General features: G+C 39.5%; 1 protein-coding gene across 6 annotated transcripts; it reads right to left on the bottom strand.

The window, feature by feature from the left end:
- Positions 1-2,618: 2,618 nt before the first annotated feature.
- Positions 2,619-10,165, bottom strand: LOC111844741 (14-3-3 protein beta/alpha-1-like). 6 transcript variants are annotated; one of them, XM_023813486.2, is made up of 6 exons: positions 10,082-10,165; positions 5,834-6,134; positions 5,551-5,674; positions 5,267-5,430; positions 4,759-4,854; positions 2,619-4,341 (listed from the first exon to the last, which is right to left on the bottom strand). In XM_023813486.2, exons 2-6 carry the CDS (start codon positions 6,125-6,127, stop codon positions 4,282-4,284), a joined length of 738 nt encoding a protein of 245 aa, XP_023669254.1. In that variant the 5' UTR covers positions 6,128-6,134; positions 10,082-10,165; the 3' UTR covers positions 2,619-4,281. The 6 variants fall into 6 exon arrangements, with proteins under 6 accessions (XP_023669254.1, XP_023669253.1, XP_023669257.1 ...); XM_023813485.2 differs by having other exon boundaries at positions 10,040-10,148; XM_023813489.2 differs by having other exon boundaries at positions 5,834-6,129; positions 10,040-10,110.
- Between the last annotated feature and the right edge of the window lie 2,139 nt (positions 10,166-12,304).

Below are 12,304 nucleotides of genomic sequence, written 5' to 3'. Positions count from 1 at the left end.
AAGGGCAGCCACCTGGGGCTGGGGGTTAAGGGCCTTGCTCAAAGACCCACAGATGTGCTGAGGCTGGGTTTGAACCTGTGACCTTCTGATTACAGGCACACAGGCTTAGCCCACACACTGCCCCCCATATCAGAATACAAATATTTTCCCATGGAAAGGGACTTAGAGAACCAACATAAAACATATGTAAATTGTCAGAACATGATAAAAGTTATACACAAATTTTCATATTAAGTACACTTCAGTCACTCATACATATACAAGGTCAGTATATACATTTACCTTCTAGAAAGCAAATATGTTATATTATTATTTATGCTTTGCTAGATTAACATTCCTATGTTATGCAGTTGTCATAAATTTCTTTGAATTGAGATTAATTCACTTCTTTCTGCCATTCCAACTCAAATTCCAATTCATCCTGTGGGGTGTGGACAATTTAATTCAAATTCCAATTTATGAATGAAATAAGGCACAATCCTTAAGTTCTGAATTTCACACAACCTTAGTGCTTACAATCACAAACATCATGAGTAAGATTTCCACTTTCAATCTGAAGAGATATGCAAAAAAATATGTCCCATTTTATTAAAAAATAGGAAAATGATATTTAATTTTCAGTACAGGATGTCTCATAAAATACAGGATGGGTGACAACTCTATCAGCAATGTCAGCAAAACCTGTTCCTGTACCTAGGAAGGAATTGCAAGGCAGTCAGGGCAAACCTACCAACGGACCATATTGTGGAGAGTGAGTTATGAGGTTGAGTTATGCCCTACAACAAAAAAATATTTTTGTATGATTATATTAAAATTAGATTTCAATTTGCATTCAGTTTGTCGCCATTTTTCATGTTCTGAATCTGTTTAAGGGCAATCCTATTAAGGGCAATTTTAAGCAAAAGAAACAATGACCTGAATTATGATTATTGTGATCATCATTAATATCAATTAATATATGAAAAAAACATTATTGTGATAAAATATTTTTCCATGTCGTCAAGCCCTACTGCTCTGATTCCTTCATACTCTTCATTTCTTTCAAAAAATGATTTAACGTTCACTGCATTTACTCTCTTTCGCCCTCCACTGGCGTGTTGATGTACGGATGTCTGAAAGAGTCATTATACTATAGTGGCAATAATTTTACAAAGTTAAATATATAATGAAAAATAGAACGTGAATAAGAAACAGTGCTTTACATATATGTAAAATAAATATTAAAATATAAGTTAAAATACATATATGTAAACTAAATATGTTACAAAAACTGAATTCAGAAAGTTTGATTGCACATTGACGTAATTTTATTAGATATGAAAGGTACCCCCAACGGGGAAAAAAAATCAAAGGGGCGCATTTCAGAATTGAACGTTGAATCGGCTAACTATACTGAACAAATCTTTCAGTCGAACAAAGAAGAATCGCTTCCATGAAAAGAATTATACATTTCTCTTCTTACTAACTACTGCACAGGTAAGGTAGTCTGTTATAACAATTATACGGTTTTTTTTTTGTTTTTAGTTTTTCAAGATATGTTGAAAAATTCTTAATACCAAGGTAATGGTGATCGCTGTTATTTCTTTATCCGTCAGCTTTCCTTATCCCAAGTATAATCAAAGCCATTGAAATAAAAATATATAACGAAATATTACAATAAAGAGATTTTTAGCTATTTTTAATTGTCAAGAGTACCCGGTATAACTCAGTTTATGTCTATTCATTAGCCAAATTATTAATGTAGGATTACTTAGTTGAGAGTGTGGATCTGCAGTGTAACATAATAGTAATGCATTCTACACACAGTAGGCCTATTGTGTGTTTAAGGGACTTGGATTTTCATGGTTGATTTGGTCCCTGCCCATACTGAAATTAAACTTGTGCCATTAAATATAATGCAAAGATCTGTACTTAGCATGATTATACCTCTAAAGTCTCCAGCTGGAATGATTAGAAGTATTCTCACCTTTCGGCCATCTTGTTCCGTTATGGATTTTGCACTCTGGTGTTTTCAGTTCACTTCATCGACCTTATCGACCTTATACCTTTTGTATTTTCTCTCACTTTGCACTTCACAATCAACAAGTATTTTTTTTGCCCATTTGTAAATAAAAGTACCCCTTTTTGTTATTTGTTACTTCTGTATGGGTTTTGCAGGGCTATATTATAAGATGGTACATCGTACAATGATACGCATTATGGCAGGGTGTGAGAAAATGAATTCTCTCCTGCCCCTTCAACACCTTAGCTACTGTGTGGTGAGTGTACTGGTGCAGAATGGCTGCCATCACATCATCCAGGTGGGGGCTGCACAGTGGTGGTGGCTGAAATGGTTCCCTATTGTCTTGAGAAGCGCTATATAAATGTAACATTCATTTGTCCTGCAGGGTGAAACCTGTACAAAATGGGAAAAACATGTAAATGTCATACAAAGAGGCTGAGGACAGGATTTGAACCCCCTCCCCCAAAGTACTTTCAAAACTATTTTAAGTATCTGCTTTCAAAAGTCAAATTTCCTAAAATGACTGGCCCAGACACACATTGTCCTCTGCATATCAATGGAACTATATCTCTGAACATTTTTAAGGCTGCACTTCAAACACTCGGAAGAAAAACAATTTTTCTGAACTGATAAAAGTTTTATTTAATTTTAAATCATCTTTTACTTTTCTATTACAGATAAGGTGAAACTTGAACTGTCATAAAAGACATACACAAATTTATTTATTTTTTTTTAAACGTCAGTAACCAGGTACTTAATTTTGTCAATTTTATTTATAGCTACTCTACATTTCACAACCACGTGCACACTAGGTGATAGACCGTCACAGAAGCTATGTTTAGGCAGAATACTGGTGAGTAAAAACAGAGCAAGGAGAGATGCCAGATATACAGACAGGCTTATTTCCACATTCACTACTGCATTTTCATCAAGCAGAGAATATTAACTGCCATTTGTTCAGCAACACGGGAGGTTTTTCATCAGTGCATGAAACATTGTCTTCAGCAAGACGAACGGATGACTTCTACACCTATGTGGAATGTTATGATGACAGCTGAGTATTGTGACACTGAGCTACTTCGTTCTTCTTCCATCGCTTACACAAACTTGATGGGTTCAGCGAGCGGCTGGGTGGCCAGAACTACATTTAAATGCAATGAGTATCAGGACTGTCTTAATTGCAGGCATAAATGATCAAAAAATTCCCCTGAAGAGAAGCAGAGACATGCCTACACTGCTTTGTTTATACATCCCATTTGAACTTTTAAAGGATCAACCTAAGTACCCCAGAGGCAAATTTAAAAATGCCACTTACCCTGCTTAATTAAAAAAAGCATGCTGGCTTTTGCAAAGATAAAATTTTCATACAGTTTCTCACTGAAAAAGATTTCATTTACATACCAAGTTTAGTATTAAGTTTCATACCTCCAAATGCAATGAGTGGAGCATATTTGTGAATGAACAAATGAGAAATCAAACTGAAGTTTACTGTCCCTGGACAATATAATTCATTACAGTTTGTTCCAGAAATGACTACTTTTTGAAAAAGAATAATTTACATGTAATGGAATGTTGGAATTGGACTTAACTGGACCTGTAAAAAGAATATTTGCATACATAGCTTGGAAAAAAAAAATAACAAAATGGCAAAAAAGCTCAAAGCCAGTGTCACAATACATCATTAGACCTTTCTGTATGAGCCACCAGCAGAATTGTACTGTAACCCTAACATAGGAAGTGTCTGAATTTAACAGACCAGAATAAAAGACCAGAACACATGGTGTGAATTGAGCAGGTGGGGGGCAGGGGGGGTATTTTGTCAAGAGGCAAACAAGGGTTTTAATAAACAAAACTAATTTTCACAGTGTTTGGTGAAATTAAACTGGCAGTTTAATAACCTTATAATAAAACCAGCAAATACCCAGACCAATTACACCAAAGACAGACAAAAACAGGAGGGTGGGGCTGGCCATATATATATATTTATGTGTGTGGGCGAGGGTAAGTTGGGGGGGGCAAAAAAAAATAAAAAATATATATAGAAATCAACCTGCTACACAAAAGAACATAATTTCCAAATAAAAAATGTCTTGCAATTTGAAGATGATGTTGATTCCTAAGCAGACTTGCACACTGCCCTGTCTGCTCACAGGACTCCCGGGGGGGCTCAGCAGGGTGGGTACAATTCGTGCTGCTCGTCATACAGAAGAGGGGAGCGGCGAGGACTGGGATGCAGGAGCAGAGTGGTGTAAGAGTGGCTACGGTTGACAGTGCAGCCCTTAATTCTCCCCTCCCTCGGCCGGTTCGGCTTCATCACCCTGGTTTTCTGATGTCCAGAGCTGCAAGAAAAACAAAGCCCACAACGAACCTTAATATTCTAACATCACCTAATAGACTTCATATACATTCTATTTTACATTGGTGAGCAGAATCACCTTTTAAGGGACTCATACATCGATACCACGTAAAATACGGCATCCATGCACATCACTGCTGGCAAATTTTTATGGCACAGCACAGGCGTTAGTGACCTGCTGATTCTCTAACTGTTCTGAGGGCTGATTTCCCCTTTCCTTCATCGCATTGCTCTCATCTAAAGCATGTGGAATGCATACTTTTCAGGATCAGGAAGGAGAAGAAGGTTCCACCTTTTGGACTGAAACATCCCAACTTAACCAGTGAAGTCAGCCTGTCATCTCTGCTTTGGCCTTATGAAGAGCACATTCAGATTGGGGGGGGGGGGGGTGACAACTTACAGTGAGGTTGTCCCTTAGTAGCTGCATGATCAGGGTACTGTCTTTGTAAGAATCCTCATTCAAGGTGTCAAGCTCAGCAATTGCTTCATCAAATGCCTGGAACCAGAGGGGAAGACATTTTAACACGTTTAATATTTATTTTAAGCAATTCCTGCCAAATACTGGCACAAATACAGCTGTGCGAAACAATATTACAATAATTGAGTTCACCCCTAACTCACAATAATAAATCAACCTTCAAAAAAAAACAAAAAAAAAAAAACAACAATTTTGATTTCAACACAAATATGAAGAATCAGACCAAAAAGGGGTTCAGCTGCTGACGGCCAATACTACAGCTCAGTCTGACCAGAGACAGGGATAGATAGGTGAAGGCCACATCCAGTCTAGATGGCCTGGAACCAAGTTTGCTAGATGGCTGACAGACTCACATCAAATACCCCCTCACAGGCTGTGTGACAGGTGGCCTAAGCCATGTATCAGACTCGCTCCTTCGGGCGACGCTCACCGTTTTTGCCAGGCTGCAGGCCTGCTCAGGAGAGTTGAGGATTTCGTAGTAGAAGACGGAGAAGTTGAGAGCCAAGCCCAGTCTGATAGGGTGTGTGGGCTGCATCTCCTTCTTGCTGATTTCAAAGGCTTCCTGGTACGCCTGCTGTGAGTTTTCCACCGTAGCTTTAGCAGGAGAAAAGGGAATTTGTTTTTTTACTTGCGAAAGTGTGTACTAAAACTAACTTTAAGCCCGGCAACAGCACTTCTACCCCTAAAAGGCATTTATGCGTCTTGTATACTAACTCTTCTTGGAGTCTCCAGAGGCCACTTCAGACAGGTATCTGTAGTAATCGCCCTTCATTTTCAGGTAGAAGACCTTGCTTTCTGCTTGGCTTGCATTGGCAATGAGGTATTTGTCAAGAAGTCCCTAAAAGTGATGACATCAGCATCTTAACAACACACAAGCCATATTACACACACTGCAACATGGAGCACCTTTAAGACCATGTTGAAACTCTTTATTTTATGATCTCAACTACGAACAAGTGTTAAAATGGACACATGGTGGTGGGGATGCACGTCTCACCAGGACGTCGTTGCAGATGTCCTGCAGCTCGCCCTCGATCTTCTCACGATACTCGCGTGCCATCTGCTGCTTCTTCTCATTGCCCTCTGTCTTCTGCTCGATACTGGAGATGACGCGCCAGGACGAGCGCCGGGCGCCCACCACGTTCTTGTAGGCCACGGAGAGCAGGTTGCGCTCCTCGTTGGAGAGCTCGTGGCCCTGCTCCGTCACGGCCTTCATCGCTGACGCCATGTCGTCGTAGCGCTCCGCCTGCTCCGCCAGCTTGGCTTTCTGTACCAGGTCACTTTTGTCCATGTCTGCACTGTCAAGGAATTTAAAACTCATCTGATCATTTTTCATTAAACAAAGTTTCCAGAACAATATGGTAAATTACACTTAAAAAGTGGCCTAAACATGTTAAGTTAGATATAAGTTGCTCAGTTTATGTCTAAATTCTTCTGCAGCTTATATACAGCTGTACTAAATTACTGTATCATCCTGTTCCAGAGCAAGATTTTACTTTCTCTTTTACTGCAATCAGATTGCTCAGTTTCAGTCCATTACCAACTTATTTCCACATGGATGATACTGAAATGTCTTATACAAAACGCAATCCCTCCATGCATACACAAAAATCCTTACTGCAACCAGGGTCTCTCTGACTGGAATCTTCAGAGACTACACTGGTTATTGTGGCTAATCAACTGCAGGATATACATTCCTCTACACACTTTTATATTTTAGCCTACCTTTACATTACAGAAACAACCACTGTAAACAAGGGGGGGAGGGGGGGTGATCAGTAAACACGGAAAGAGCTGATGATTTAAACTCAACAGGGGATTAAGACTTAGGTCAACATGGGCACTAATTTAAATGGAGCTCTACATATTAGAACCAGGCATATTACAGATGTGGAAATGATCCTCTTGGTTGTCACATTTATGTCTACATTGTGTTTGATAGTAAGGTCATGAAACTGTAATACGTTTAAATTAAGGACATTCAGTGTTGTTGAATATATTGGTGAAACGTGACACATCGCTCCACAATTTAAAACACAATGCCACTAAAATAGTAACCCATCACAAACTCACTCCACCTTTTCTGTTGGCTTTAGGGCTGTGTGATCTGATCAAAATCTCATATCCCGATATGTCATCTCATGTCCCGATAACGGTATAAAAGGCTGCACGTCATATTTCTGGATGTTTTCTACAGATCAGCTGCGGATGGAATTGGACAAAAATCCACAAATAAAAAGAAGCAAATCATAAATGTAACGAGATAGTGATGTATTTGTGTTTTTTGTTTTTTTTTTTTACTAAAGAGCTGTGGGGCATAAGAGGTCTGGGTCGTAAAATATTTTTTAAAGTAGTTTTCAGTTCCCTCACTATAGTTTTGCGTTACTAATAACTGTACTGTGTCTAACCTCGCAATACTTTTCCTTTACTAATAATAACTGTACTGTGTCCATATAAAATACAAAAGATAGAATTATTGAACTAACATGTATAAACCTAATTGATACAGACATATCCAGTTAATACTGAAAAGAATGATTAAAGCACAATTTAAATTAACAGCTCATGCAACATCACATTTGTACAGAACCCCTAAGAGGTCAGGGTGGTAAAATATTTTAATAGTTTTGCGTTCCCACGCAATACTTTCACTTTCCCTTGCAATAGTTTTGCATTACTAATAATGTCCGTACTGAGTCCGGTTAAAGTACAAAACGTAGCATAAATGGACTACAAAGTATTAATAATAATGTTATTATTATTATTATTATTATTATTATTATTATTATTAAGTATTAAACCTAAACAATACAGACATGTTAAGTGTGCTTAAAGTTTAAGGATTAAATTATGGGAGACAATGCACACCATGTAACTTTCCTATGTGTGTTTTTATACCTATTGATTAATATTTGCAGTGTCCAGTCGTCGTCAATGATTTTAAGCAAGACAGCGGGGCTACTGAATGTGAAGTGCACGCAAAAAACAGTAAAATATTAAGTAAAATACACCCATAAAAAAATCTGGAAAACCAAGGGGCGCTGCTTGCTTTAACGGAAAGACATTACACCAGCGAAATTGAATATAAAGCTAACTTTACCGCGGTGTCCATAGTTAAGGTTTAAACCCGAACCTACTTTCGGGTTTGTCTCCCTGTATTCTCGCTTGGTGATGTATGCGGGGATATGCAGATCTATACTGAAATGTTCCAGAAAACAGTCCGAGTTTAAACCCAGCTCTCTTGATTAAAGTCACTGGCGGTGGACACAGTGCAATTATTTATAAATACTTATAAAAACACATAGCGGACATGGTATGCATTGCCCTCCACAGTTTAATGCGTAAGCAAACATGAAGCGGGCAAGTGTAGTGGGATCGCAAAACTACTGTGAGAGAACAAAACTATTTCAAACAATGTTTTCCCACCAAGATCTTAGGGGCTCCGTAGTGGTACAAACTGGACATAAATCCGGAAAGTCAGGACGCGATCCGCACATGTTCAGAACACGTTTCACATGTTATGAATCGATCCGTGTTTTTGCGGCTATGACGTCACACGTCAAAAATTTAAAAATATATATTTATGGATAGTTTTCTATCTTGGTGCATATTTGTCGATTGTCTGTGGGTTACAAATAATAAATAAAAACTTCCAAACGCCACCGCATCCCATGTGGTGGGGTGTAACCTTGCAAACTGTCACCCAAATGATGAAGAAAATGTAGCCGTAAACAATATTTTACGAGCATAATATGAAATAATAGGCGTTTTAATTTCGTCATCCGATATATATCGCATATCGCCCAGCCCTAGTTGGTGTCCTACCCGTTTTCATCTATGGTTTTCAAAGATTAAATTAATTCTTGACTTTGTGCAGTTTGATCACGTTGGTAACCTTAATATTATCCTTAACAAGATAAACGGAAACACCAACGTACCCATTATATGTTTATACAAGTCTTTAATTTGGTGCATTTTCCTCCACTTAATCATTTAAACGTGTTTTTTTCTGCAGGGAACCACCGAAGGACAAATATCCGGATTTTGACCGTGTTTAACGATGAAGATCTGCCAAGCAGTATATCTGTATTTTTTGTACAAGTCATATCCTAATAGCCGAATCAATGAGTACAATCGATGGTTTTCTCAAAGGTGTTCAACCAGCACAGTGACACAGGCATCGTTACTGAAATCTCCGAGCCTAACACCGAAATAAGGCCACGATCACTACACGCACTTGCCGCGTTACCTCAGCTTAAAGGCCGCGATCGGACGACTCGGCCGAACCTTAACACGGCCCGTCGGTACAAAGCGGGCTGCTTCTCAAGGGTAAACCGCACTGCAGCAGGCAGCATCCGCTCCCGAAGCCCTATTCCAGTATCACCACCCCACGCCGCTGCAACCCCACCTACCGAACCGAAGAGTCTCTTTACACTCCAACACTTCTAATTCAATTTCCTCAATCCGACACACGTCGCACAGCTAACCACTACCGCTTGGCCCCCGTGAACACCGCCCCTAGACACCAGAATGGGATCCCCCATCCGATCGGACGGATCCACACCTACGAGGCGCCCAGAGAGCCTCATCCAGCCCCTGTCACGCTCGGCTCTGCGGCACCCTTGAATACCAGACGCATAGCTATTGTTCGTGACTTGGGCCGCAGAGGCCTGCAGTTTCCCCTAAGACCTCACACGGCTTAACCCGTAGCAAACTGGACCACGGCACGCCGATTCAATCGGAAGGCCATCACTACTGGGTCGCGTTGGCGCTGGATTAAAGCTCCGCGATTCACCGAAAGGTTCGCGCCGCACATGTGTGCAGGACACCGGCATCCTTTCCTCAAATCACCCGGGACGCTGCAAAGTGTCGAAATAAAGCGTGGAGCTAATTACCAGATTAAAACGAGCAACAAAATGGGGATGGGTTTCGACCATTATACTCACCACCATCTCTATGTTAATTTACCTGCTCAATAAAACCACAATGCTGCTGTTTAGTGATCGTTACCTATTATCGGCGATTCACCGTACGGCCTAAATCGGCTAGCTCGTTAGCTTAGCAAACGGAGTCCTTGCTCTATATGCCTCAATATGGCTTTCAACAGGACGTAATAACGCCGCACACGATCCAATGGCGGCATCCAAAATGTTAATCTACGTAAAATACTGCGGAAAATTCAGCCCCGGGTAGGTGGACTCACGTTTTACTGAACGTTTATCTATGGGCGATGCACCGCGGTTACCTCCGTCCTCTGTGTCTGGGCTCGGGATGTTCTAGGCTGTACCGCTTCCGCCTGTAATACACTTCCGCCTCCCCTCAAACCCGCCTCCTAATTCATTCTCCAGGATTCTTGTTATTATTATTATAATAAATTATTATTATTGTTGTTGTTGATAATATTGTTGTATTGTGAAAACATGTAGCATATTGTATACGCTACCTGGATGCATGTATGGATGTCGTACATGCCATAAATAATTATACAGTTCCTCTCACTTAGGTAAAATGAGTCACAATATTTCTCTATGGAAAAGATAAGTAGATTAAAAACAATGTAATGTCTCTAGTTATTACAGCAAATACCAATCGATTGTGAGATAAGGGGAAAAGAATAGCAAATCCTGGAAACATTGTTGACAGCTTTGCTTTTATCAAAGTGGGAAAACCCTGTCTGATTTCAATGGTTTGTATTTATAGAAACATACTAATCTAAATCTACAATTTTCTCAAAAACTGTTACATTTTGATACATTCTGTTAAACCAGCTAGATTCCACTGAAGGGAATCTAGCACCGCGGTTTCTAGCTGCTATTTGATCTCAATCTTTTATTGAGTGCAGGCTCAGATGAAGTGCTGGACATGACACTGGAAACACAGATGCAGGACACACAAGGTGTGAAAGGCAGCAGCTGAGATGCAGGACCCCGTGAGAACATGCAGACTTGACATACACACAGAATCAGAGGTGGGACTCAAAACACCCCGGCCTGGGGGTGTGAGGGTACAGAACTGACCACTAAATCATTGCATAGTCTGGTAGTTTAAGTCCTCAACATTATAGCTGGAAATACACGTATCTATGAATGTCCCAAAATTGGATGGTGTGTGGTCATGCAGTTTAGATGTTTATGATTGTGTTTGCAGCTTGTAATCACATCACAGTTGGGCCCAAAAATGTAATAAATGGTTATTGTTCTCTCATCCTAAGCTTTGCTCTCACCTGTATGTGTCTCATGGAGACGTAAATGAACAGGCAGTACATAGTACATGGGAAAGCAAGGAGGGATATGTAAAAATTAAACAGTTGTGATATGCTTGTATAACTGACCATTAAAGTATCTTTACTCCTAAAATGTTTATGCTCACAATTGGCTACCACTGCCTTGGTCCACTGAACATACCTGTCAAGTTTTGGATTTGAAAATAAGGGAAATTTTCCAGCACCCACCACGAGGCATCCCACCACCCCAACCTAGCTCCAGTATCCCTTACATTTTAAGACAGATGTACAAGAAATCTAAAATAACCACTTGTCATTTACATTTTATTTTCATTACACATTTTCTTTTAATTTCTCATGTTCACTCATGTGGCTCTCTGGCATTCACTAATGACTTATTATACAGATTTGTTGTAGACTTTGTATCCTTGTTGAAGTCGTCACAGAAGGTGAAAGTAACGTTGTTTTTGGCACACAGCATTGCCATTTTAACCTCCGCATTTATGACCTGGTTAATGTTGTAAATGACCTGCAGACTACTGCAGGTGGCAGTTCTCGCGAGGCTACTGACAGTTCAGTTTGGAGAGGCAGAGGAATTTTTTTTTAATGATATTATAATACGGGAGATTTACGGGAAAATACTAATACGGGAGGACGGCGGGAAAGAGGGGTAAAATACGGTAGTTTCCCGGCCAAAACGGGAGACTTGACAGCTATGCCACTGAAGTACATGGCTAACACACCCACCAGCTACTCCAACCTCTTATCCAGTACAAATTTCTGATGCAGTGGACACAATGTCAACACATTCTTTTTCCTTTTTTAAATGTTCCCTTTAAGGTGTTCATTTTCCTTAGCTTACTGTATTATTTTAATTATCTAGATTAATTACCTGGTCAAGTGTACTTTTCAGATCACCTGAATTTAATTCCAATATTTCTTCAAAAGCAGCTGTCAAAAGTCTTTGAGAGTTTATTTAGACTTTTGAAAAGTATTCAGCAAAGTTGCACATTAAAGATTGATCATAACATTGGATAGGAAAAAACATTGAAACATTTTTTTCCACAAATGAGTGAAAAATATTTTAGAAACATTTAGTCACAGAATTTAAAGGGAATCTGTACTAAGCCCTTACCTACAATGCTCCAAAAACATTGGGTGCTACATTCCTGTAAGAATATTATTGTATTATAACTAATGTTTATTGGGTCTTAAAAGGCCAATATATCATAGGGTACACTGAAT

Source organism: Paramormyrops kingsleyae, chromosome 6 (genome assembly GCF_048594095.1).
Source record: "Paramormyrops kingsleyae isolate MSU_618 chromosome 6, PKINGS_0.4, whole genome shotgun sequence".
NCBI classification, from domain to species: Eukaryota; Metazoa; Chordata; class Actinopteri; order Osteoglossiformes; family Mormyridae; genus Paramormyrops; species Paramormyrops kingsleyae.
Note: the sequence above shows the minus strand (reverse complement) of the source record. Positions and strands in the feature narration are given on the sequence as shown.

What these genes read in the sequence shown, in the direction of transcription:
- LOC111844741 (XM_023813486.2), bottom strand. Translation starts at nt 6,127, where the DNA reads ATGGACAAAAGTGACCTGGTACAGAAAGCCAAGCTGGCGGAGCAGGCG. An exon ending in ACATCTGCAACGACGTCCTG is followed by an intron (nt 5,675 to 5,833) that starts GTGAGACGTGCA and finishes CATCACTTTTAG; the next exon opens with GGACTTCTTGACAAATACCT. An exon ending in CTCTGGAGACTCCAAGAAGA is followed by an intron (nt 5,431 to 5,550) that starts GTTAGTATACAA and finishes CTCCTGCTAAAG; the next exon opens with CTACGGTGGAAAACTCACAG.